Raw genomic sequence first — 25,873 nt, 5'->3', positions numbered from 1 at the left:
CAGGAGTGCACTGTGCTGTTGTTTAAACTTATATCCGTGGTCAACGTGGGCTGATATACTGTGGTATACCATACCGCCACTTCTCCTACTGCCTTCATTGCCTTACATTTTCCATACCACCACTTTTAAATTTTCACTTCGACCACTGACTTATATTATAAGGAATTATGCAGCCCTTACTGTAATTTATAATGTTTCCCATGACCTGTATAAAAGCACTCTGCCTACTCATTTACTTCTTACATTCTTATAATTTACAGCTTAAAATGCATTATTCCATATTTTATAAACAACACACCCAATATGCCAAGTAATTTGTCTGGTCAGAGATAATTCTCCACTGTTGGTCCCACTCCCTATGACCATGATTGATACCAGCAAGCAGCACTGGTTTATAATAATGCTGATTAAACCCCGGCAACATTAATACTTTTATGTAATATAAATGTGATTGACAAGAATCAGACTGTTTAACACTACAATGTCATAATTATAATAAATTATTTTTATATTCAATTTAATTTTAATGTATGTTTTAGGTTTATATTCCAAATGATTAATGTATTCATATTGCTTTACTATAATTTAGTTTTTCTATAATAAAACAATATTAGATTTCTTCCTTGGATCCTTCTTAAACAAATATCTGTTTTGCTATTTCTATTGTTATTATTGTACAGAAATCACCTGGATATTAGATAAACAGATGAAGGTCATCCTGTGCCTGGCATTCCTTCTGTGCTTGCACCTCGGCTCAGAGGGCAAAACCTTCACCAAGTGCGAGTTAATCAGGATCTTTAAAGAAAAAGGGATTTTTGATCGTGACTTGGAAAACTGTATGTATATCCTAAAATAAGATGAGTACAGTTCAATTTGATACCGCAAAATTGTATATATAAATGTAGCAGAAATTCAACAACAAGACATAGGCACCTTAAAATAGTCATTAAAGGTGTTAGGCTGCCGGTCTGATAATAAACTTACAGAACTGATGGAAGAGGTCTTCGCCTATAGCTGCCGCCTTTCCCATAGAGCTTTATGTGCTCACAGGTACTCGGATGCCCCCAGGACTTTACTCTTAATGTAGTGTAAGTTTATTAACAACACCGCAGCGGCAGCCGGCAGGGCTACACAAGACACTGCAGGATACATCCACTATTGATGTACAATGGAAATTCTCTAAAGAACGTACAGAAAAAAAAACTATTCAATTAATGTTACCTGTTAATAATATAATCATTATTGATGAAACATGTAAAATAAAAGTTTTCTTTTTTTTTTGTTGATGAAAAACATTTATTAAGATGTTCTTAATGTGTACTGTACATAACCTACATGTTTACAGTTGCCCCTGATTACAGACACATGTTTTAGCTGTATACACAGTCGTCATCACTAGTACTTGGGACTCAGACGAGCCCTCTAGCTGGAGCAAGAGACACACCTGAGAAACAGCATACTTCTGTGTGCGCTGGAGGTTGAATTGGACGTTGCTACACGGGAGCGCCCTTACTGTACATTGCCTACGTGCATCTGTCCCTTTCCAACTGTGTTTCCTCCCTGGAATCATAGACTGTCATAGATGTCCTCTTGCGCTCCAAGGTGAATTGGACTGCGTTCTTTGGAGTATAGTTCGGTTCTGGGAATGCACAGAGTGAATGTGCGGATGATACGCACAAAATTGGCGATATTCTCCTGGATAAATCAGACTCACAGACTCCATACAGATAGGGCCCTGCACAGAATCAAACTCATAAACCCGGTGCTGTGAGACAGCAATGCTAATCATTGTGCCACCAACATGTCAGACAATCCTGACTGGATGGCTGCAACACTGGTGTAAGTGGAAATTGAAGGCCATTCCGGTAATTCCATTGATTCCTTCCTTCCTGCAGCTCTTACTTCATTATAGAGTAGGTGCAGTAGTTGTATTGAGAACCCTGATGAATTGAGCACATGTGGATTGTTGTAGGAGAGTGACCACCATAAATTTGTTAGTGGGAAAAATATAAATGTGTAAAATCGTGGTAACAGCTGTTGAGTTACAATAGTGGTAGCAGCTCTGAGTGTAGTGATGAGAGAACCGGAGCTGTCACGATAAAGTACACTGGAGATGGTAATAGAGGTACTGAAGCAGCGATAGTTCAACTCAGGCCACGAACTGAGAGCAGACTGGAAGAGCGGAGGCAACTCGTGGAAACAGCTTAGGAGTCACAGGTGTAATAGCAGCTCTGAGTGTAGCGATGAGAAAACCGGAGCTGTCACGATGAAGTACACTGGAGATGGTTAGAAGAGTACTGGAGCAGCGATGGTTCAACACAGGCCACGAACTGAGAGCATCCAAAGGTGGATATCTCATAAAATGTCTCAATTATGTAAATGTTACTGTCACGGTTGGCTTATAGGAAATTGATCCCTAGGCTCTGCTGGACATTGCTTAGCCCACCCACAGGTGCGGAGTCTAACAGGCCGGTGGTTTTCGCCAGGAAGCCCCCGCAAGGAGGTATGGACTTTGCGGCACCAAACCTGCAGGTCGCGGTCCTGTGAGTGGGTGTACAGCAGAACGGTGTGGAGGAGCCAGGTGACACGGGCAGCTACAGATGAGGCACAAGGAGAGTAGATGTCCTGTGGTGCAACCAGGAGAAACAGAGGCTGTCACAAGGGTGATAGGTAGAGGAACTGGAATTGTGCAGACCACACGAGGAAGTGGAGATAACTGGGGAATCAGGCGATGAGTCACAGACGCAGTTGCGGTCCACAGTGGTAGCGGTCAGAGAACTGGGGCTGTCACAATGAAGTACAGGAGAGGTGGTATAATAGTACTGGAGCAGCAATAGTTAAATACAGCAGGAGACTGAGAGCAACTGAAGTGGCCGGGGTAACTTGTAGCAACAATAGATGCGATGCAGTAGTAGCGGCTCTGAGTGTTAGCGGTGAGAGAATGGAAGCTGTCGCGATGTAGTACAGTTGAGATGGAAAATAGCAGTACTGGAACAGCAGGAGTTCAATACAGCCAGAGACTGAGAGCAGACTGCAGCAGCAGGGGTGACTCTTGGTAACAGCTGATGAGTCACAATAGTAGTAACGACTCTGAGTGATAGCGATGAGAGAACTGGAACTGTCACGATGAAGTACACTGAAGATGGTAGTAGTGGTACTGGAGCAGCAATAGTTCAACTCAGGCAGAGACTGAGAGCAGACTGAAATAGCGGAGGTATCCCATGGTAACAGCTGATGAGTTACAATAGTGGTAGCAGCTCTGAGTGGTAGCGATGAGAGAACTGGAGCTGTCACGATGAAGTACACTGGAGATGGTAATAGAGGTACTGGAGCACCGATAGTTCAACTCAGGCAGAGACTGAGAGCAGGCTGGAATAGTGGAGGCAACTCATGGAAACAACTGAGGAGTCACAGGTGTAATAGCAGCTCTGAGTGTAGCGATGAGAAAACCAGAGCTGTCACGATGAAGTACACTGGAGATGGTAAGAAGAGTACTGGAGCAGCGATGGTTTAACACAGGCCACGAACTGAGAGCAGGCTGGAATTGAGGAAGATCCACAAGGAGCACAGAAACCAGAACCACAGGCTACAGGAAGTGAGCTTGAAGAACAGGCATCAGACAGGTGAATCCAGGAAGTTTAAATAGTGCTCTAGGAATGCTCAGCCAATGAGAAAGGGAGGGAGGTCCAAAAGTGCAATGGATTTGCACCTGTGCTGAACTGAGTATAGCTGAATGAAATGAATGAAGTTTGTCTGATGCTGGAACATGGCAGTTTCCAAAACAATGACATGCGGGTAACAGAACAGGTACTACTTGCGGGACCGAAGCGTTACAGTTACTTAGTGTATTGATTGACTACACACTCATGATTATTGGTTAAACACACAAAATTGTTGACACCACTGTAAGTAGACAATAAGTACACTTTTAATGTCGAGAATACTAAAATATTCACTTTGTAATTAAATCATGTCACAGGGATATGCCTCGCCTATCATGAAAGTCACTTCAACAACAAATTACAACAGAGAGAAATGACAAGTCGAAGCTATGGAATTTTTCAGATTGACAGCAAATATTGGTGCGATGACGGGAAGATACCACAAGCGGAAAATAGATGTAGGATGAGTTGTCAAAGTAAGTATACCATATATATTGGTTTGTAAAACTATACTGAATGCCAAACCCATATTTTTGTATGTCACCAACATTTTAGGTTGAATCATCAGTTATCCTTTATCTGTCTGGTGAAAGCTAGAAAATGAATGCAATTATCTGATTGCTTTAAATAGTTTAGCACAAAATTAGTAAAAAAAAAACCTTCAGACAGTTTTAATGTAGTGCTATATTAGAAGTCAGAGACATTTAGAACAAAGCATATTCAGTGAGGGTCTCCTACTTAGATGTGTCACAATACAGAGGCACCCACAAGCTATTTGCCTGTGCCAATTGGCAAAGAATGAACCTGACCCTAAGTCAATGCTGACTAGGCTACCTTACAACCTACCACCTGCTTCCAGTACCGTGAATGTAGGAACATCTATCCAAATAAAGAATGCTTATGTTTATTAAACAGAAATCACCAGTAGAGTTATAGAGCTTTTATGAAAATGTGAAATCAATAACATTGTTGGTGACCATGGGGTATACGCTTTGGACTTTATCTGGTGTTAGCGAGAGTACTCTTCAATCACTGACAGAGGTGGCAGTGGCCCTGCTCAATGTCACCCCACCTTCAGCAGTAACACACAACCACAAGATCCCCAGGGAGCAAAGAAGTAGTAAGAAGATTGCTGGTCCTTGCATGCCCTGTGATGTAATCTCTACTAATTGGTTGTCAGCAAAAGCCATAACCTCACGCCAGACTTTACTTTCAACTTCCAAGATCTCACCGCTATATTTCTCAGACTACCTCTTCTAGTCTCCAGACAGTCTTTTATCTTGACCCTTGGTGCCAAGCTCGTGGCTTCTGAGTATATGGATTGATAGCCCTTATCTCATGGGTGTTTGTCAAGGACTGAAGCATTACCAATCTCACTCCTGGATGCCCTGCCAGTGCCGGCTCCATGAAGATTGGTAAAAAGAGGCTCACACAATGTTTCTCAACAAAGGATCATAATCACTGATGATGAAGTTAGCTACAGTAACAACCCCAAGTTAACCCCTCGCAGTCTTTGTGTGCCTAGTCCTATTATGGTCAATAGTAAGAGCAGGTGCATTTAGGTAGCAGGATGCGCTTGGAACAGTCTTTGCAGGATCACTCTCCCCAGGGTGACATAACCTCTTTCAGAGATATTATTACACTGTACATGCACAAATCACAGTTTAGACAAAGTATGCATAATATATAAATACAGTTAAAACATATATAGAGTACCTAAATAAATTCCCAATACCCACCTCTTCTTACTCAGGGGATTATAAGAAGTAAAAGTGCCCTGACCATAGTCCATACTTTGTTTTAAACGTGGAATTAGTGAACCCCTTGTTTCGTCCCATTGATATCACTTAGTTGTCATGAAACTTGTTCTAGATACTAATGTACATAGAGCCCCAGCACTCGGTTTATGGAGCAGAGCTACATCATATGTAATATGTAACTATTATATATAAAGCATCTTTGCTCAAAATTAGGGGGTGATGGAGGATGTCGACAAAAATAGTAGTCCTCATGGTAACGATTAATATTATAACTTTCACTCTGTACTGACTCCACGCACCCGGCTGGACAAAAAGAAAATATGGAGAAAAGAGTAGAAATGGGCACCTCTTTCCTCCATGTTTGTCTCGATATAGAAACCTCATTGTTTTGGAGGCAAAATGTAGCAAAACAGCTATAGGGACCTATTTCTTTTTAGGTCTTAGTGGAGTTTGAACTATGGGAAATTAATTATTGGGTTAAATTTTTTTAATGGAAAAAGAATATGGTTTTGGTAAAACAGAACACAACTCCAACACTCCATCATAAGAGGCATCATGTCAGCCATATAGAAGATTTTGTTTTCTTGGTGCTTCCTATGATTTATTTTAAAGTGGGGGATCTGTTTTCTATATACTAATCACTAAGTATATCCTAGAAGATATGGAATAAAATGAACATATACCTTTTAAAAAATGCGATATTTAAATAGGAGAAGGAGGCAAGCAAATATTTTCTGACATATGATGCTAACGGGACAGTGTGTTTATTGATAGTAAAAAGTGACAATTTGGTGAGCAACAATACTTCCATCATTAAAGAACAGGTCAGACAGTACAGATTACTTTCCTATACAACATAATATTTTTTTGTTTTTTCCATGATTTATTCTACATCTACTAAATATTTTGACCCCAACATATTATTTTGATATTTAGGTCTTCAGGATGATAACCTAGAAGATGATATTAAATGTGCTAAAAGAATTATGATATCTAGCAATGGTCTTTCACCTTGGTAAGTTGTTGTTTCAAGATTGTTATAACTGATAAAGCTGTAGGTAGTAATGGTGGTGTTGTGAGTGGATTGAAAGAGGCAGCAAGGTGTGATTATTGTTAAAGTTAGAAGAGCTATTTATAAAGTGAATAACGATCACATGACTAAGAAATCCTAGAATATTAAATAATGTTGTCTTTATTTCCACAAAGAACATAATTAAATAATAAAGATTATCTTATGAACAAATGGCATAAGATAGATCGGCGGTGGTGACAGAAAGACCTTGCGGTGATACCTAAAGATTGGGTAATGCTGCGCAGGTAGAAAACTCAGAACAAACAATTAGGAATAAATTGAACATATTTATTGATCACCACATGTATTTATAGCTGACTAATAACCAATGAACTGTCACACATGGTTCACATAAAACACAAAGTGGATATGATAATATTTATAGTCAGGATGCAATGTATCTTTTCACCCCCAGGGAATTTGTGCTAGGAAATATCCAGTCAACGTCAGTGTCACACTGACACTATTAATGGTAAAGCCCCAAAAAGCATTGTGAAAATCCATGTAGTCTTCTACACTCCAAGTTGGCAAATAATCCTCAGTGACCTCACTGTTGGTTGCTAAATCCAGGCTGATCTATACTGCTTGCAATCCACAACAGCTGTTAGCTCCTCAGCACAAGAGTCTTCCTGCTTTTGAATGGACTACATCAGTAGGATGAGCAAATTCCCTGTCAAACCTGTCTGGGCTCTCACTACCATATTCAAAGTATAGCACATTCACGTCTGCCAGTGAGACAGGACTCAGCCACATGTTCTGGCCACATGAGGTACTGCTCTACAGTCTATGCACAATCCAACCTGATGGAATTTCACTCCTTAGTTGGCTACAGTAGAAACATCCAAAACAGTCCAACTCCATGGGAACAAAACGCCTAGTTGCCTATCACATGAACCGCCCTTCCCTCCCAGAACAGACCTGTTTAAAGTCTTGGATGTTCCCACCTCTCCTTTGTCAGAGATTAGGCAAGTAACTGTAGGAGGGCGTCTTTCATTGGCCAGGCGTTTTGGAAAAGACTGGCTCAGACAGAAGCATGCTGATAGGATTTCCATCCTGCCACCTGCTGAGAGGCCTCCAAAGTGTATGGGCATGGGTTACTTAAATGTGGTCCCATGAACAAGCAACACAAAATTATCCTATGTCAGTTCACTGGGGACAAGCTGGGAAGAAAAATATTTGGAGAACATAAGGATGAATAGCGATAATAGAGAACATTGTACACTATATTTCCCTTGTGATTGACCTTGATTAATATTGCACAGGTACCCCATTTTGACACAGATCTCTAGGTTCATTTAATCTCATGTGATTCACATATACATGACCAGAACAGGGTTATTTTGCTATAACAAATAACCAAACACACACATTATATAATTATATATTATACATTTATTAAATACATAACAAACACTTAATATTAATAATAAAAATACCTAATCATTTTTCACAACAAATACAAACAACCAAACAGTTTCTTGACAATGTCACTCAAGCATAGCAAACCAATAGTCAAACAGCTCAGTGGGTACAATTATTAATTAACTTTGATATATTTCAAAACATAAGATTAATAATTGCTTGCCAGAAAGCATCCACCTTAGAGAAGCTTGCACCAGGTAAATTGATAGAACCAAAGTTACCTTTCACCACTTAATAAAGCAACTGGCTTTTATATCAACATCATCAAGAATCATCCACAGAATACAGGGATAAAAGCCTTAACCCTTCTACACTTTGAAAACTAAATTCAAGCCGTCACTAAGGCCAATTTTAAAAACATCCAAACCACCTTCTGTAAGACGCACCCTCTCCTCCCAAAAATATGTTTGGCCTCCAGCAGTCGGTGCCATCTGTGAGCAAGATAAATTTACACACTGCTGTAAATATCTTAATTTTGGTCTTGTACATCACAATGGGAGATTAAACTAGCCGTCATTTTAGGTGGGGAAAAATCTCTGCTCAAATAACCATCATATTAGGGAATTGATCCAACAAATGTACAAAAAACATACAGTACAATTTTCCCACCACTCATTGAGACAACCCGCCTGGTTCTATCAGAGAGTTTGCAGATCCAGAAGTCCCACATTTTGGACTTGTTTGATATAATCCTGTAATATTATTCAATAAAGATTATCTATTGTCCTGGGCAATTATTCCTGCTAACCTACAATAGCATTAGCAGAGCTGGTTCAGTATCATTATATAATATACACAATCAATCTATGTAATAAAATTACTGTCAAATTAGCACACAATAGGTGGTTGTATATTTTTATTACAATTTATAATAAAGAGACATTTAACAACAAATATTATTTTATATTAGACTAATTATTGTATCACATAGCGAGGTTTGGTGGTATATCTATCATTTTATTAAGTTTTCTTTTTCTATTTGAACTTTTTCACTTTCTATGTTCTTAATTATTTCGCTACTAGCTATGATGTTGGAATAATTGGGAGTTGTTTAATTGAATCTAGGAAAGCATCGAGTTTTAAGGGTATATATAAACAATTAGTTCACAGAGTGCCCCATATAGTACATACTCCTTTTTTTTTTAAATCCTGGTTCAATATCAGCCCACTCCACAGACAAGACAGCCAATAAAGTTACTGATTCCCTCTGCCTTAAAGAATCCACCAGCACAATCAATTTCAATAACCACCTCCTGTTCAAATCGTCCTGCGATTTTACCAGCACCTGCCACCTTAAACTTACTGTCTCTAATTACCTCTATACTAAACTGTCCCAACTCCCTATGCAGACAGCCCCAGATGGCCATATGGATCCTCGATCATTTCTTCCAGCACTTCTGTAACTGAAACTTTATTACAATACTGGAGAACCTACAGGCTATCTAGTTGAACCAGCCCATGGAGAACGTACCCGGAGTTAATAGACGATGATTCCAGCACCAAGTCAGCACTTACTGGACACTTTTCAGCTTTTTTGCCTTTTCCAATAACGTGCACGTTTGAAAATATTTTTATACCCGGGCAAATATCTAAATAAAGAATATTATAGTTTATTTAACACAAATGTTCACCAAAAGTGCTATAGTACTTTATAAAAACAGATAAGCAATCCCACTGCAAACACTGCAATACAACATGAAGAGAAAACAGAACATAACGATTGCCAGTCACTTTAGGTCAAGTGTCACCTCCCACACACTATCAGAAAAGCCAAAACATATGGTATTTGGGAGTTTTTCAAAACAGAATGGAGAGTCCACACAGGAGACAATACCCTTTAAAACTCATTATCTGGGGAGAACTGAGTTACCTTCCTGAGTTTAACCTCTGAGTCCCCAGCTTTCAGTCGTTGGAGTCCCCCTCCTCCACCTTCTCCTGTTATAGTTCATATGAAAAAAGGAGATCTGCTATCCTCACTGCATGGGGTAATCATAGAAGAATGGAACTAAACAGGACAACACACAATTGACATTGGACCAGATTCCTTAAGGAAAGTTAAGCAAAAAATTGAGTACGTTTTCTTACTTAAGTGTTCTGGACAAAACCATGTTGCAATGCACAGGATGCAAATTAGTTTATTATTTTACACATAAGAAAAATACTGTCTGTTTTTTCATGTAGCACACAAATTCTTGATAGCTTATTTGTACACTGAAATTTAAAGTTGTTCTTGGAAATGCCCTACCCCAAATATAAATCTGCCATCACATTTTAAAGTTACCTCCCCCTTCAATGCAACATGGTTTTGTCTGACTTAATTTTGCTTAACTTTCGTTAATGAATTAGGCACATTGTCACTTTGTTAACAATATTAACGAACACAAAAACAGACTTATCAGGTAACTGTATATAAATAAATATCATAATTATATATATAATTTAAAAGTGAATGGCATCCCTATTTAGGGACACTGCAAAACAGTGAACACCAACACCACAGTAAAATACCAAAGATTACATTTACACACTCAGTCATTACGGAAAGTAAGACAAAAAAATGAGAAGCCGTCATACAGTTAAGATCATACTTGCCAACTCTCCCGGAATGTCTGGGAGACTCCCGAAATTCGTGTCAGTCTCACGGGCTCCCAGGAGAGCTGGCAAATCTCCCGCATCCTGCTGCAGCCACCACTAAATGACGCAATTCGGGGTGAATCGCATCATTTGGCCCCGCCCCTTGTGACAAAACGGCATTTTCACAGCCCCCTCCCGCCCTCCAGTCATGCCCATCTCCTGGAAACAGAATAGAGAAAGTAGGTAAGTATTGTTAAGATCTACCTCACAAATTCTGTAAGACTTCTTCCTTTTCACACTACTTATTTTGGTCTTAAAATAGATTCCCTTTCTTGTGATCCTGTATCAAACCATTAAGCCCTGGCCCCTAATTTCTACTCTGGCTGCAAACTCTCCCCTCCCCCCACTAACTTTATCTCCCTCAGCAGCCATCTGACCTATCGCTGGTCATGAAACCTTTCACTTACACTCTTTTTTAGATACAGATTTACTGGATTACCATTATTAACAAGGTAGGTTTCAGCCAGTGTATAAGACAAGGACAGCAACGATATGCTATAGCAGGACATTATACTACAGTATTTTACTACTATGTAGCAGATATATAACACAGGTTGCTTTTCACTTTTCAGAAAACAGTTCAAACAAAATAAAAATTAAATCTTGTTCATTTAATCTCCACTTTTCCAGCGCCTCTTAAAGGGGCAACAAATAAAAAAAAACATTTAATCAAGAGTTTGGCAAACTTTTGCTCATAGTCTGTTTTTCTTGGAGTGTTTATTTGCTGGCAACCTCTGCTCCTGGGACTGATTCACAAGCAGTCAGGTTGATGTATTCTAAAAAAGTTTTTTTATTTTTTTAACTGATAGGAACGCCTGGAGGCAGAATTGCAAGGGAAGGGATCTGAGTCGGTTTACTGCAGGATGCTAAAAAGTACAAGCAGGAAAGTGTCACTGACTCTCATTATACCCTACTGCTCTTTAAATAATTGTGTTGAAGATTAAATCGCTTTATCTGATCAACACATACTCAACTACTGTATTCAAAAAATAAACATGTTATAGCACAAAACTGTGTGGTTATTCCTCAGACAAAATGTAGAATGTTTAGTAATAACTGAAGTTCTAGTCTATAAACTGGGTTTAGGACTATTTACGCCTTTAATTTACAGTAACAGAGTCAGAAGGTTCTGTTCAAATAAATGGCACAATCCAGCACCAGCCTCACAGCATAACAATTTCACCATTTGAACTTTCACCTGCCTCGTTACCAGTTAAATAAAATGGAGCAAAATGGAGTAATCTATGTTTATTCACACCGGGAAGAAACACATTGAGAGTCACCTCCTTTAAAAGCATGTCCTGGTATGTGTCTATACATTCATTTCTTCTCTCCTAGGATGTTCGGGAGTCTCCTAATGTCATGCAATTTGCAAAAAACCACACATCAGATCCAAACCACAGGACTTATCGTCTGATTTGTGGCAGTTGGTAAACCCCTAAACCACATGCAGTTCCGGCCAAACGGCATGGTAAAACTTTGTGGTTTGTCTATGTGGATTACCTGGCACAGAGGACTGGGTATCACCCTTCTAGGCTCATTTGTCTAATGCCATCAAAATAAACTTTTTTTTAACAAAAATGCCTTACATACCTTAAAACCTCGGCATACTCATGGAGCCTTGTCCTCTCTTGTGGGCCCGAGAAAATGATCAGGCCCGTTCACCTACAGAGTATTGGCACAACCAACAATAGGCCCTCTGTTGGGTACCAGGGTAAAAGTTCCAAACTATAGTGCAAGCTCTTGCTCATGCACTGAAAGTTCAGGAGTGCTTGTAGAACTTGTGGAACTACAAGAGCCAGCATGCACATACGTGCAAGGGTATACACATGGAGCCATAAGTGTGTAATATAGATATTGCCCTGTCCTAATAAAATAAGTGTTGCCCCCGTAATAATACGCTACACTAAATGGCGTAGTACTCACATCAGACCCTTTAAGAGTAAATAAGTGTTGGCTGCACCTATGAAATGCCCACATACATCACGGCATTTTATACTAGTTTTAACCAAAATTTGCTCTAGTGTATTATTATCCACAAACTGCTAAAGCATTCATAAGCGCTTGGCACGCAACATTTGTTTATACTGGCTGACATGTCCATCATCTGTTGGTGCTGAGGAGCAGGGAAGACCACACAAAAAAATATAAAAAAGTAGGCATTTTATATCAAAGATTGTTTTTCAATGACTATAGATAGAATTAACTTATTGCAATAATCCCTACTCATTTACTGCAGAAGCGCTGGTTTACTCATAGAGGCTGGGAACACACTGGAGCATTTTCGTCTATTAATCGGGTAAATCAGCCGACATACGACCATTCGGTCGGAAGTCGGGTTAGTTTATATAGTGACACGCTGGTTGAAAGTCGTTCCAAAGTGTCGATTGTCGGCTCATTTGGTTGGTCGTACTGTTTAATATTTTCCGACCAATCACCAAGCGATCATGTAGTGTGTGTGCACTCATGCTCACGATCCCCATAGAGTTTACATAGTAGTGCTCTCTTCAGCCGATGCTAGCGATGAATGTGTTGGTGAATAAATGTAGAGAGTGCTGTAGAAGGAATAATTCATTTGTACATTTTGAGACAGAGTCACCGAAGCTAACAAAATTTGTTAGGACATGTGGATAGTTATAACAAGGCGGTTTTAATCAGTATGAGAAAAATGAATGAATATTGTGCTGTCATTCTATGAAGACTAGAGGACCAGATGAAGAGCACAGATCTGAAGGTAAATCGTGTCAGTGTGTACACATGAATCACCAGACTGATCAGACCTTCAGTCCTAGGTACAATCGTTTGAGATAACACACCAGTCTGAAAATTCTTCAGTGTGTACCTAGCATTAGTCATTTCCTACTTCTTTTACTGCAGAGACTCTTCAATTGTTAGCGAGTTCGCTAAAATACTCGTGCTCGAAAAATATTACCGTTAATACGGTAATCTGCGCGTAAATACCAGTAATACGGTAATTTACTCCCTGAGCTGCGAGCTGAAATCTAGCGGGAATTACCGTATTAACGGTAATATTTTTCGAGCGCGAGTATTTTAGCGAACTCGCTAACAATTGAATACCCCCCAAAGTGTTTCACTACAAGTTAACAAGAAATAAAATAACACATATAATCAGCAGCACACATATATGTAAAAATAAATACTTTGCTAAAATAAAATAACAGTGACAATCTTGAAAATGTCACACAATGATGTACCTTAATTAGGATTCCTATTTATTGACTCATAAACCAGGACACTCATGTGAAATGAAGTTTCTTCAGTCAATAAAAGTCACTTTGTCCTTTGTTTTTCGGTGTCAAATGCAGTAAAACAGTCACACAACATTGTTTTAATTATCAGGTGAATTAGAATTCTGGATTAATAGAAAATAATAATTCCTTATTAAGAATTTAATGTATCCTTGTAAAATCAGGAATCCTGGGAGATCTACTACATAAATTAATTATTTGAAGGTCTCCAAAGTTCTTAGTGACGCGATGGTTTGATGTTTCTTTCAGAATTGAGGTTTGAGGTTGCTGGATTATTAATCATGTTTATATCTTGATTGACGTTTAAATTTTACTGTTTCTCTCGTACTTTCTTATTATCTGGTATTAAACGTTACTTTATAATGTAGCTAAGTTTATAAAATCCAAAACCTAACTTTTTCAAAAGAAAACTCAAATATCATATAAAAGTAAATCCAAAAGCCCCCAACTAGTTTGATTGCAATATCATCATTCAGAATATTCTCACGGCATTCAAGTGACAGGACTTTCATGGGAAAGTCAGGGGGAAATAGCCACACGGAGCACATATATTTGCCACTCCTTATATATATATATGCTACTTTATTAATTTTCCACTCCAGGGGTTCCACTCTTGCAACTTACCCCGACTACCACAGCCTAGTGGTGCCATGAAGGGTCCCAGGGCTTTTAATCTGGGGTTGAAAAATATTTGGGAGTAGGCATACTGCTTCGCTGCTGCCCTTAATCATTGAGGCACCGCCAGTTGTGAGGAGAAAATAATCATGTTAATATTTTTTTAACATATTGTTCAGAACAGAAACAAAAATGCAGTTTTGCAGAAGGCAGCATCTAGAGGCCACAGCAAGCACTTTCATAGAACAATAAAATATCGTTATGCTTTAAGCATTTCCTGATGTGTTTTCCTCACATTTACAATGGGAATAAAGTTGGCTACATCTGTGTCATAGTTTAGATGTCATCATCATCCTCAACATTTATTTATATAGCGCCAGCAAATTCCGTAGCGCTTTACAATTGGGAACAAATATTAATAAGACAATACTGGGTAATACATACAGACAGAGAGGTAAGAGAACCCTGCTCGAAATCTTACAATCTATAGGACAATGGGAGTTAGAAACACAAGGGCATGTGCTATGTCATATTGCACAATGGACCAGCCAGACTGCAAAGGTAAAAGTATTGAGTGGGCTATGTGTGTGTTGCAATGTTGGTCAGAAGGTTGTTGTCTTGCGTTAGCAGTGTAGAGGATGGTAATAGGGTAATCTAGGGAAATTAAGATGATGGTTGAGGAATATCATAACCTTGTCTGAAGAGGTGGGTTTTCAGTGAACGCTTGAAGGTTTGAAGACTAGAGGAAAGTCTTACTGTGCATGGGAGGGAATTCCACAAAGTAGGTGCAGCCTGGAAAAAATCCTGTAACCGAGAATGGGAGGATGTGATGAGAGTGGAGGAGAGACGTAGATCTTGTGCAGAACGGAGGTGTCGAGTAGGGAGATATTTCGAGACAAGTGAGAAAATGTATGTCGGTGCAATTTTGTTGATGGCCTTGTATGTTAGTAGTAGATGTCTGGTATTCCAAATTACATTGGTGCTTAAAGTTGACACTTTTCAATCCGACAACATTTGGACACCATAAAAATTCAAACAATCTCAGAGAATTGCTGCTGTAATGTATACTGCATGGCTATACTGTAATATATATATATACTGCTACCCCTTCTGTATTGAGCAATGGCGCTGGATTTCCCGGGGATGGAGGAACTTATGGAAGCCAAAACCCTCCTTCAGCCTTTTTCAGTTAAATGCACTCTAATAACATCAATGGGTTTTTCATCAACTTTTGTGGGGCGGGCTATTGTCTGTTTATTCTGTCCAGTCTTCCAACACTCCAGTGTCTTTGTATGTGAAACAGTGATCAGTCTACCGAATATTGGGAAACTTCAAACTAAGGAACCTAGCTTCTATTACCTTCCCTCTGCTGGCCTCCCACCCCATAATTTGAGCACCTCAGAAATATTTAGTGGAAAGATAACTAGTCCTACATAGTTTAGTCCCTGAGGCTAGTGAGAGCACACCCAGCATTCAGTTTGGTCTAAAACTTTACCCACCAAAGAATGATAACCATTCTCATGGATACACGCTCAAGTCCAAATTATTACTGGACTGGCATCGCTGGATGCACCTCTCTTTAACTATGGGGTCACAGTACTTACAGACACAATACTCCTCAGACAATAGCCCCTCACACTGTCTCCGAGCTCCAAGGTTAGTAAAACTTTTCTTTACTCCTGAAATGAATAGTGTAATTAGCTGGACCGATTGTGCCAACACCTTCTCCTTCATCCCTTCATCCTTAGTATCACTTCCTGAACCAGTCTCCATCACCAATGAAAGAATTGACTGTCCTGGAAAGAGGATAGGTATGAGAGAAACACTGGCAAGAGAAAAACAGTAAAACCGCTCCTCCATTATAGGCAAACAGTCTATGCAAAGTCCTTGGCTCAGGTGTATTAACTGCGATCTTGGGTCTCCGGACAGAGGTTCACAAGTGTCGTTCTCAGCTGTAATTTGAACCTTCTCCGGGTTGTTGACTCCTCTGCAGTGAGTGGAATGGGTCCAAGTGTCTCTGTCTGCCATTCCCAGGGAAGTGGTGCTGGTTGTCAACACTTGGTACCTGTCTGTCAAACAACTTCAGCGTAAGAAATTACAGTCCATAACATACTCTCCCAGTCCAACATCATGACCGTTAGTGTATATCATATCAGGAGACAGTGTTTCGAACGCCCTTTGTTGCTGTCTCACTATTTACTCAGATTTTCAACAGTCTCTCCATTATGAACTCCTCTCGGGAATCTAAGATCAAGTAAGGTTGCTTGTCAAAAGAATTTCAAAAGGTGACAGGTTAAGAGGCAGTTTAGGAGCGATTCTGATAGTGGGGAGGACTAGTGGCCAAAGCTACTGGCCACTCCAATCTAGTTTCAACTATCACTCTATTCAATTCATTCTAGATAGTACCTTTTACTCTATTTTCCCACTGGCTTGTGGCTGATAAAGAGTATGTAGCTTACTATCACTGCCCATACATTGTACTCATTATCTAAAAGTTATTACCAGTAAAATGAATACCCATATCATATTCTATAGCTCTAGGGATGCCACATCTATTAACACAAATCCTGAGTATAACACAGCAATATTAGAAACATTTGAAATAACCTATTCCCAGATATACTTTTTTAATATTAGTTACAGACTCTTTAAGAGAAGAAATCGAAAATGCTCAATCAATTTATAGGTTCACAGCAGGTGCTTAAAAGGGTGGGTTTATCCAGAAAGAAATAAACACAGAGAAAAATCCACCACAACACTGCTGTGAACCAGTAAAAGAGCTGCTTATCTACTTGTACATAAAATGCAGAAGTCTTAGTTACACAAAGTTGCAAATATATAATAAGCCACTCGCCCTATGAAGGAACTTCTGCTAATAGGGTGGACCTAACTCTGAACAATGCGATTCCCTCTCATACATTTTGGGACACAAATAGTACCAGATTTGGCTCTTTGGGGCTTTGTTGCTCCCACCCTTCCTTCAACATTTTAATGATACCCCTTGGCTATCTTCCGAACAATAACGCAAAGGGACTAAACCCTGTTGAGGCTTGAAGTATATCTCGGGTGGCAAACATCAAACATAGGATAAGAGTGTACCAATATTTTTTCTCCTGTGCCACGGCTTTCATCAGCATGTGTTTAACTTGTGGTTAAAGTGCTCCACCAAGCCGTCCATTTGTGGATGATACATGGAGGTGTAAAGAGCTGTCAACCCTACTAGCTGACACATGTCCTTCATCAACTATCATCCAAAGCTAGGACAAGATTTTGGTTGAAAAGCACTCAGAGCAAACAAGGACTTCCTGATGGGGGACTCATAGTACAATAGCTTGGATAGCAGTACCAACATGTGCAACAGAACAGTCCATGAGTTCTAGTAGTTCAGAACACTTGGCCCAAAAGTCGCCTGGGTAACCTTATTCAAATGACTTCGGATTAGACAACTTTGTAACCAGCCCTCTATCAATAGCAGTTTTACCATTGGGCCCTGTAGCAAGGATTGTCAAACCTGGCTTTTGACGTGGCATCGGTTTTGATGTGAATGCAGGTGTCTTGGTCACTTGCTGTAAAGCACAAAACCTCTCTACCACTGTGGCAAGCTCGCCATAAGTCTGTGGGTCCGACTGCGGCACCCATCTTTTCAGAATGCGGTCCAGCCCCCGAAAGCAGGGATCTATCCCCAAAACTTCAATAATCCGAGCAGGTCAATCCTCCTCTAGCTGCAGCCATATTTTTAAAATTCTGGATAGTTCACACACATGTGCTTTGACCAGTTTTTACTTGGTCATAGAACCACTCACAGTAGTACAGGGATCGGTCTGGCCTTAAAACCCTGATGCAAGCCAATTCCTCAGACTTTTCTCAACATGGATAACCTTGCTTTATTATTAGGATGGCAAAGTAATTGACAACATTAAGTTCCCCACAATTTCTTGTGAATTTAATGCTAAATTAACAGAGATTAGCTCTCTAGACACCGTCCGACTTATTCAGCATCACACTGTATAAATTGTGGTAATACTATTAAAGAAAAGACTAATAAGTTTCGTGGGAATCTGCAGGCTCAGGCTAGAGACAGGGTTAAGTCTGCACACTCTTTCACAAACACAGCACAGGAAAACTTGTGGAGCACCTGGGTGTAATTAATTAAGGGAACAGCTAGTGTAGTGTCTGGGAGGAAGCTTAAATAGCTGGACTTGTGCTGTGGGTTGTGAGACCGATGTCAATGAATGGCTGGTGTCCAGTTAGGGGACTAACTGTCTAGCAAGTGTTATAAATATTTTTTGTCTGATTGCTGAAAGAAGCTGTTCATTCCATCTTGACAAGACTGAATAAACCTGCAAAGTGGTTCGGCAAACGTGTGTCAGCAGCATTTCTTTGGCGTGCTTTTTACAAGATGAAAAAGACATGTTTAAATAGGTTACACTCCTCCCAAAGTCCTATCTTGATGAACAAATGACATTCCCACAGTGCCTTTAAAAAGGAGTTCTCTGCAGGTGTTCTGTTTGATTGCAGATACACCCTATCAGCCTGCTGTTAACTGTGGAAAAGATGCTTTTAAACCTCTTCAAAAATGTAAGCTAAATCACACTATCTTTGAACTAGGTGGTGCACTGCTGTATGTACATCCTCTCTTAAAGGCTTGTGCCTTTTTAATTTTGCTGTGCAAAGTCGCCGAATATTGGTGATTTGCAAAAAGCGCTGCTTAATACATTTACCCTATAAAGTCTTTTCAAACTTTAATAATTCTAAAAAAATAAGATACAAAACTTCTTGAATGGTACAACATTATCTGTGATATATCAAATGAAGTGTACATGTGGCTTTAATTATATTGGGAAAATAAGTTGCCTTTCTTAAACAAAGAATACAGGAATATGTCAGATATATTAAAATATGGTTGAAAATCATTCTGTTACTATTCATTTTAGTATAAAACTCTGCTTCTAAAATGTTAATTTTAAAGCTATTAAGAATGCTATATATACACATGATGATGATGATGATGATTAGAAAATTGTCAAAAAAGGAGCAGGCATCCAAAGATTTCTATCCCAGAGGGAAGGAAATGTTTGAGATTTACAAACTTAACACTTTGTCTCCCCATGGCCTAAATAAAAGTTATGAAATTGTCCCTTTCTTATAAATTTAAATTTGTACTTATTTTATATTGTGTTTCCTTTATAATGATTGCTGTGAGGGACAGGTAAGTATAATTTCAACTTCTTTGAACCCCTTGTGTGCTAAAGACAGATCCCGCTCATTGTTAGCACTGAAGGGGTTAAGATATAAAAGAAAATGAAAGAGAAACAAACTAGTACATAACAAAAGACTCAACCTTTGTAAGTAATTGCATAAGCACTGGTCAAAGGTAAGGTAAATAAATATATTACTGGAGTTAATAATATTTTTATTTGTAAAATAACTGACTCTGTGTGGTATTTGATGTCCAATATTAATAAAGATTAAAGAATGTAACATGTATCCTACTTTGATTATTTTTTATTATTGTATAATTAATAACATTCACACAACATCTGGATTTAGATGTGATTTGTTTTTCGAACAAATATGCTATTGTCAGAACTGATGATAAATGTTGCAACCTCATAGTTCTTTAATAAGATTTACATTGTTGAGGCATGTCCTTTGCAAGTTACTTTCGTTTCTAAAAGTGTGCCTTAATATAAAAAGGGAAATGAATGTTAACGTTACACTAATAGACTACGACTAGTACAGCAGAAGAGATGCACAAGTTTTCTTAGTAATTGCAGGATGACTGGTTAAAGGTAAGGCAAAATTAAATTCTTGGAGGTAAATGTATTAACCATCAGTTTCAGCAAATCTCTGATCTTCAGCGACTTTGCAGAGGAATTTTAAAATGGCAATGGCTTTTAATGTTTTTTTATATCTGTATTTGCATTGTATTTGAAGTTCACTATTAACAGAGAGTTTAAACAATCATATGTATCCTAGTATAATTATGTTTATTGTAGTTGTATTAGTTTTCATATAGATAACTGTCCACTCCACCTTCTTTACTCGTCCCTGTCATGTCTTAAGCTGAATTGTTTGTGTTCCATGTGAGTTGTTCTGAATTGGATCCATGCATTTATAAATCTGCTTATCTCTACCCTTGTATGCTTACTGTTCTCAGATATGTCCCTTTTCTCTGATGTGTTAAGTGCTCTTTTAAGTCATAGCTGTATACTTATTGTATATAAGTAATAAAACTTGTTTATCCTTAGTAAAGGAAAGACAAGGTGTGAAAACAGAGTGTTTTCCTTCCTTATGGAGTTTTCCACAAGAGGCGTAGAAACAGGATTTTTTCATGTATTTTCTTGCAATTGCCAAACAAAGTTAAGCCAATGAAGATTTACTTCAATTAATGGTTCAAGAAAAGATTAACAATAAACAGCCATCTTAAACAGAGAATGTACACATCTCAGACAGATTTAATCTAAAAGCATACACACCATGAACAGGTTATTGATCCTGGAATATTGGATGCCCTATCATGAACAGGTTATTGTTCATTTTCAGTTATTCAGCTTATGCATAATGTAGTAATATTCATTTACACTTATGCCCATTCTGAGAACCTCTCAGGACTTGGTGACTTAAGGAAAACATTCTTTATTTTCATTAGTTGACTTGATTGAAGAGGGTCTTATAGTCTTTTCTTATTTGTCCACAAAGACCTTAATTCCACACATTACCACACATTATCATAATTAAAAAAAGATTATTATTGCCAAAAGCAGACTTCTGTTATACAAGCCAGCATCCTGCTTATGTCAGGATGTGGTTAAGACACCGGATACTAATAAAGTGCACTTGTATTTTACTTTCAATATATGTTTATTTCATAAAGCAAATATTCAACATGATAATATTATATACAGTATATCTTTTTCTTAATTAAAAAGATTGATTAGGTACCAATACCAGATAGAGTCAAGGAATAATATATTTTCTCTAACAATTTTTAAAGGAAATATTATAAAATGTACGTCCAACTGAAGGCTTTGTCCATAAAATATTCAGGCTTTTCTTCCACCTTTTAAAATTTAAAAGGTGGAAAAATTTTATATTTGTATAATGCTCCTTGCAATTTGCAAACCCCAAAAATATTTAGTTTGACATCTTTTTTTTTCCCACATTTCCCTTCTCAGGTCTCACATCTACAGTAAGACTTGTTGGACATGCTTAGCGCTGCAGAATCAGTGGCGCTATATAAATAAATGGTGATGATGGTGATGATGATGTACAAAACTCTGTAACATTTGGATATAGAGTAGTGAAAAAATTTGACAACATGACCTATGAACTGTATTTCAAGGTTCAGGGCGAGAGTTGATGCATTTACGGTGCATGACCCAAAAAGATGGACAATATTTGCTCCTAACAGAACCATGGCATGAATTAATTAACTCTATTCACCTGGAGAGATTAATAGCTGCTCAGCCAATCAGAAGTTGCTAGGATAAGAAAACTGCTCTGGCTGAGTGACTGTTGAGGATTTTTAAGTTTATTAATTAATTCACACATTGCTTTTGTCTTGGCTCTGTTAGGAGTAAGTTGTATCCATCTGTTAAGTTTTTCTGTTAAAGCTTCCTAATTACTACTTTAGGAATATATTGAGTTCCTTTTGGAGTACTTTAGGAACAAATATTTCCTTTGGTTTTTAAAGTGTAATAATAAAATCCCTGAATTACCTTATTTTTATTAAACCTCTTTATACATCCCAAATGCTAGTACAGAGAAATCAATTTCAATATAATGTATACACACATGTATGCCAGTATTCACATCCTGGAAATTAGCATATTAAACAAATCGTTGTGTGCGAGGTGGGTGGAGTCCTCTCTCCCCCAGCCCAGTAGCCATCCAAGTGTAAGAGGCAAGATAAGAAGATTTATTGTAGTAGTATTCTAGTTAGAGTGTACATTTGAAGTACAATGCGTTGGTCTGGAAGGTCTGGTAGGGAATGTCTAAGACAAGGGAATGAGTAGTGGTCTAGAATAACTGGAGAACCCAGAGATCCAGGTTTTATTCAACTTATTGAGTGTATTGTGTAATTCAGAGGTATTATCTCCATTCTCACTATATGGTAGACAGTTATGTGAACTGGATTAACTTCAGGAGATGAGTGACACTTCCAGTATCTGGCCACTTCACATCTCTATTGCTTGTTTTTTGCTTATTAAGACCTGGGGGTAAATGTATCATACTCCGGGTTCTTCAACTCGCTGGAGTTCGGCGAGATGACAGCTAAAATTTAAAGCGGCGCTGCCTTGTAAAGGCAAGTTTCCCTTCACAAGGCAGCGCCGCTTTAAATTTACCCCTCTGCTTTAACTAGCTCAGCCTATAGCACTGGTGTTCATTACATATTTTGAGATGGGCCCTATATAATTTTTAAAAAAAAATTTACATCAAGACTTGTGCTGATACTGTCCTTAGCACGTATCTTTACATCAAATGATACACCCTTTATGACACTTATTTAAAGATCATCATCATCATTTATTTATATAGAGCAACTAATTCCGCAGCGCTGTACAGAGAACACATTCACATCAGTCCCTGCCCATTGGAGCTTACAGTCTAAATTCCCTAATATAGACACACACTCAAACACAGACATAGACAGAGAGGGAGAGACTAGGGTCAATTTTGATAGCAGCCAATTAACCTACTAGTATGTTTTTTTTGTTTTGGAGTGTGGGAGGAAACCGGAGCACCCGGAGAAAACCCACGCAAACACAGGGAGTACATACAAGTCACATCAACATCAACAAGGTGCACTCATGTAAGCACACCCCTATTTCACTCGAATTGCCCTTGTTCAGTCCTGTTCAGTCATAGCAGGCCACATAGTGCAAATTGCTGAAAACTTAAAATCTGCATTTTACTGTGCATGTACAGTGGGAAAAGCGGGTTTTGTTTTTTTTGGGTGGGGGGGGTAGGCCTGAAGTTGGTCCAATGCTTAAACAGTCCCTTGATATTCACATCTATGCTCTCATGAGGCTTAGTTAAATACAAACATATTAAATTCTACTAGTGTATGGAAACACATATGCATATATGTGAATTTTAGAGGATTTTCTAGAATAGAAATTGTTTGTGTTTAATATATGACTTCCATTCAACTTTCCATGTTTCTCTATGTTTAGATTATATGTTGCCAATTGATGGCTGCAAGAAAACAATCACAAAAATTGCATGTTCAGAGATCAAAATTAATTGCAGAGAGTAAACAATTAATGGCTGCACAAAAGCAACTATCGAAGGAGAGGGAGCAATTACCTATGAGATTCCAAAAACATACATTTCTTACATCTACTTAATATAGCCAGAGAGTGGCCAAAAAATAATCCATCCAATATGTTATATAATGTGGAAGTGCGATTATCTCTTCTACGGCAAATTTCCCCTTTGTCCGCTCTTGCAATAAATAAGCCCAAACTTCAGAACAAATCTAAAAAAATGAGTGTATCAAATTAAATCAATGGTTTTATTCCATGTAAATTTTTAAAATAAAGACCCCCGTCTGTAAATAGATATCATCTATCCTGCAAAATATATGATAGACAAAACTTCCGAAACCAATAGTTCTGACAAGAAAAATATGCCCAAAAAAACATTCTACCATATAAAATGGAACATTTTCAAGCATAACATAATACTGGTGCCCCAACCCATTAGAATACATTATTAAATTATGCATAACATTATATATGACTCCCCAAGCTATACTAAAATATTATTTATTTATTTTTAAAATGTAGAATATTTTTATTTAAAAAATAAAACTATTTTCATTAGTACCCTTCCCCTGTATTTGAAAAATGGGAAGACATTTTTCTGTCATGAAGAGGAAGAAGGAGGAGGAAGGAAGAAGGAGTAGTGTGATAACTGCAGAATGTTCTTATTTCTTTTACCGTGTTTTATTGTTTAATTACTATATAACCCCCCAGATTATTTGTATGTACAATCTGCATATGTCTTCTATGCCAGCGGAATATGGCCATATTTAGTATTGTACAGCTGATTGAGTGTAGCCCTAATTATTGGATGCCCCTATTCCCATCTGTACTTTATATGTTCCTGCTTATAGCAGATGTAGTAACAATATTTAAAAAAGGACCAAAATCTGAGCCAGGGAATTGTAGACCGGTAGGGTGGACTTTACGGGGCGATTTAATTCTCAGGGATGAGCCACCGGACATCACCGCAGTGTTTGGCTGCACTCATTTCCAGGTACAAGGTACCCGAACATCATTGTTTCGCTGCAGAGTGCCCTGACAACCATTGCTAGAGACACTCCAACAACACATTGCAGAGAACGGAATTGGCCTTCATGGATGTTTTTTTTTTTTAACCTTTTTAATTGTGCAACTATGTAACTGTGGCGATTACACACTTATTGCAGTAGTTCTGGCCAAATGAACTGGTAAAACTTTGGGGTTTGGCTATGTGGAGTGTATGGCAAGGTGTGTTGGTGTCATCCTGCTAGGCTCATTTGTCTAATGACATTAAAATAAACAAGTCTACTCATCGGTCCTCTATTGGGGGACGGAAAAAGTTAGGGACAGGGTAAAAATTACAAAATATATTGCCATCATGCACCGACAGCCCATGAGTGTTCTTGCATGCGGATGCTTGTAGAACCACAAGAGACAGCATGCCTATGGGCGCAAGTGTATACTAGCAATTATAGAGCCACAAGTGTCTATTATACATGATGCCATGTCTTAATAATATACACAATATGGACAAAAGTATTCGGACACTTGACCATTACACCAACAGGGACTGTAATGACATGTCCCCCTTTTGCGGCGAAAAAAGTTTCCACTCTTCTTGGAAGGTTTTCCACAAGATGTTGGAGTGTTTCTGTGGGAATTTGTGCCCATTCATTCTATAGAGCATTTATGAGGTCAGGCACTGATGTTGGACGAGAAGGCCTGGCTCGCAATCTTCGTTCCAGTTCATTCCAAAGGTGTTCAATGGGGTTGAGGTCAGGGCTCTGTGTGGACCAGTCAAGTTCTTCCACACCAAACTCATCAAACCATGTCTTTGTAGTCCTTGCTTTGTGCACTGGGGCACAGTCATGTTGGAGTAGAAAAGAGCCTGTTGCCATAAAGTTGGAATCATAGCATTGTGACTTGGTATGCTGACTTGGTATGCTGAAGCATTAAAATTGCCCTTCACTGGAGATAAGGGGCCTAGCCCAAACCCTGAAAAACAGCCCAATATTATTATCCCTCCTCCAGCAAACTTCACATTTGGCATAATGCAGTCAGGCAGGTAACGTTCTCCCAGCATCCGCCAAACCCAGACTTGCCCATCTGACTGCCAATTAGAGAAGTGTGATTCGTTAATGTCGGTGTGCTTTACACTACTCCATCCGACACTTGGCATTGGTCTTGG

At 38.6% G+C, this 25,873-nt stretch overlaps 2 protein-coding genes across 2 annotated transcripts in view; one reads left to right on the top strand and one right to left on the bottom strand.

Moving 5' to 3' along the window:
- LOC142107450 (uncharacterized) overlaps positions 1 to 25,873 on the bottom strand; it is a 223,850-nt gene that overhangs the window by 146,672 nt on the left and 51,305 nt on the right. The window lies entirely within an intron of this gene.
- LOC142107407 (lysozyme C-1-like) lies at positions 304 to 11,561 on the top strand. Its single transcript, XM_075190839.1, has 5 exons — positions 304 to 310; positions 681 to 836; positions 3,980 to 4,138; positions 6,359 to 6,437; positions 11,360 to 11,561. The coding sequence occupies exons 1-5, from the start codon at positions 304 to 306 to the stop codon at positions 11,418 to 11,420; spliced, it is 462 nt and encodes a 153-aa protein (XP_075046940.1). The 3' UTR covers positions 11,421 to 11,561.

Source organism: Mixophyes fleayi, chromosome 11 (assembly GCF_038048845.1).
Source record: "Mixophyes fleayi isolate aMixFle1 chromosome 11, aMixFle1.hap1, whole genome shotgun sequence".
NCBI lineage: Eukaryota > Metazoa > Chordata > Amphibia > Anura > Limnodynastidae > Mixophyes > Mixophyes fleayi.
Note: the sequence above shows the minus strand (reverse complement) of the source record. Positions and strands in the feature narration are given on the sequence as shown.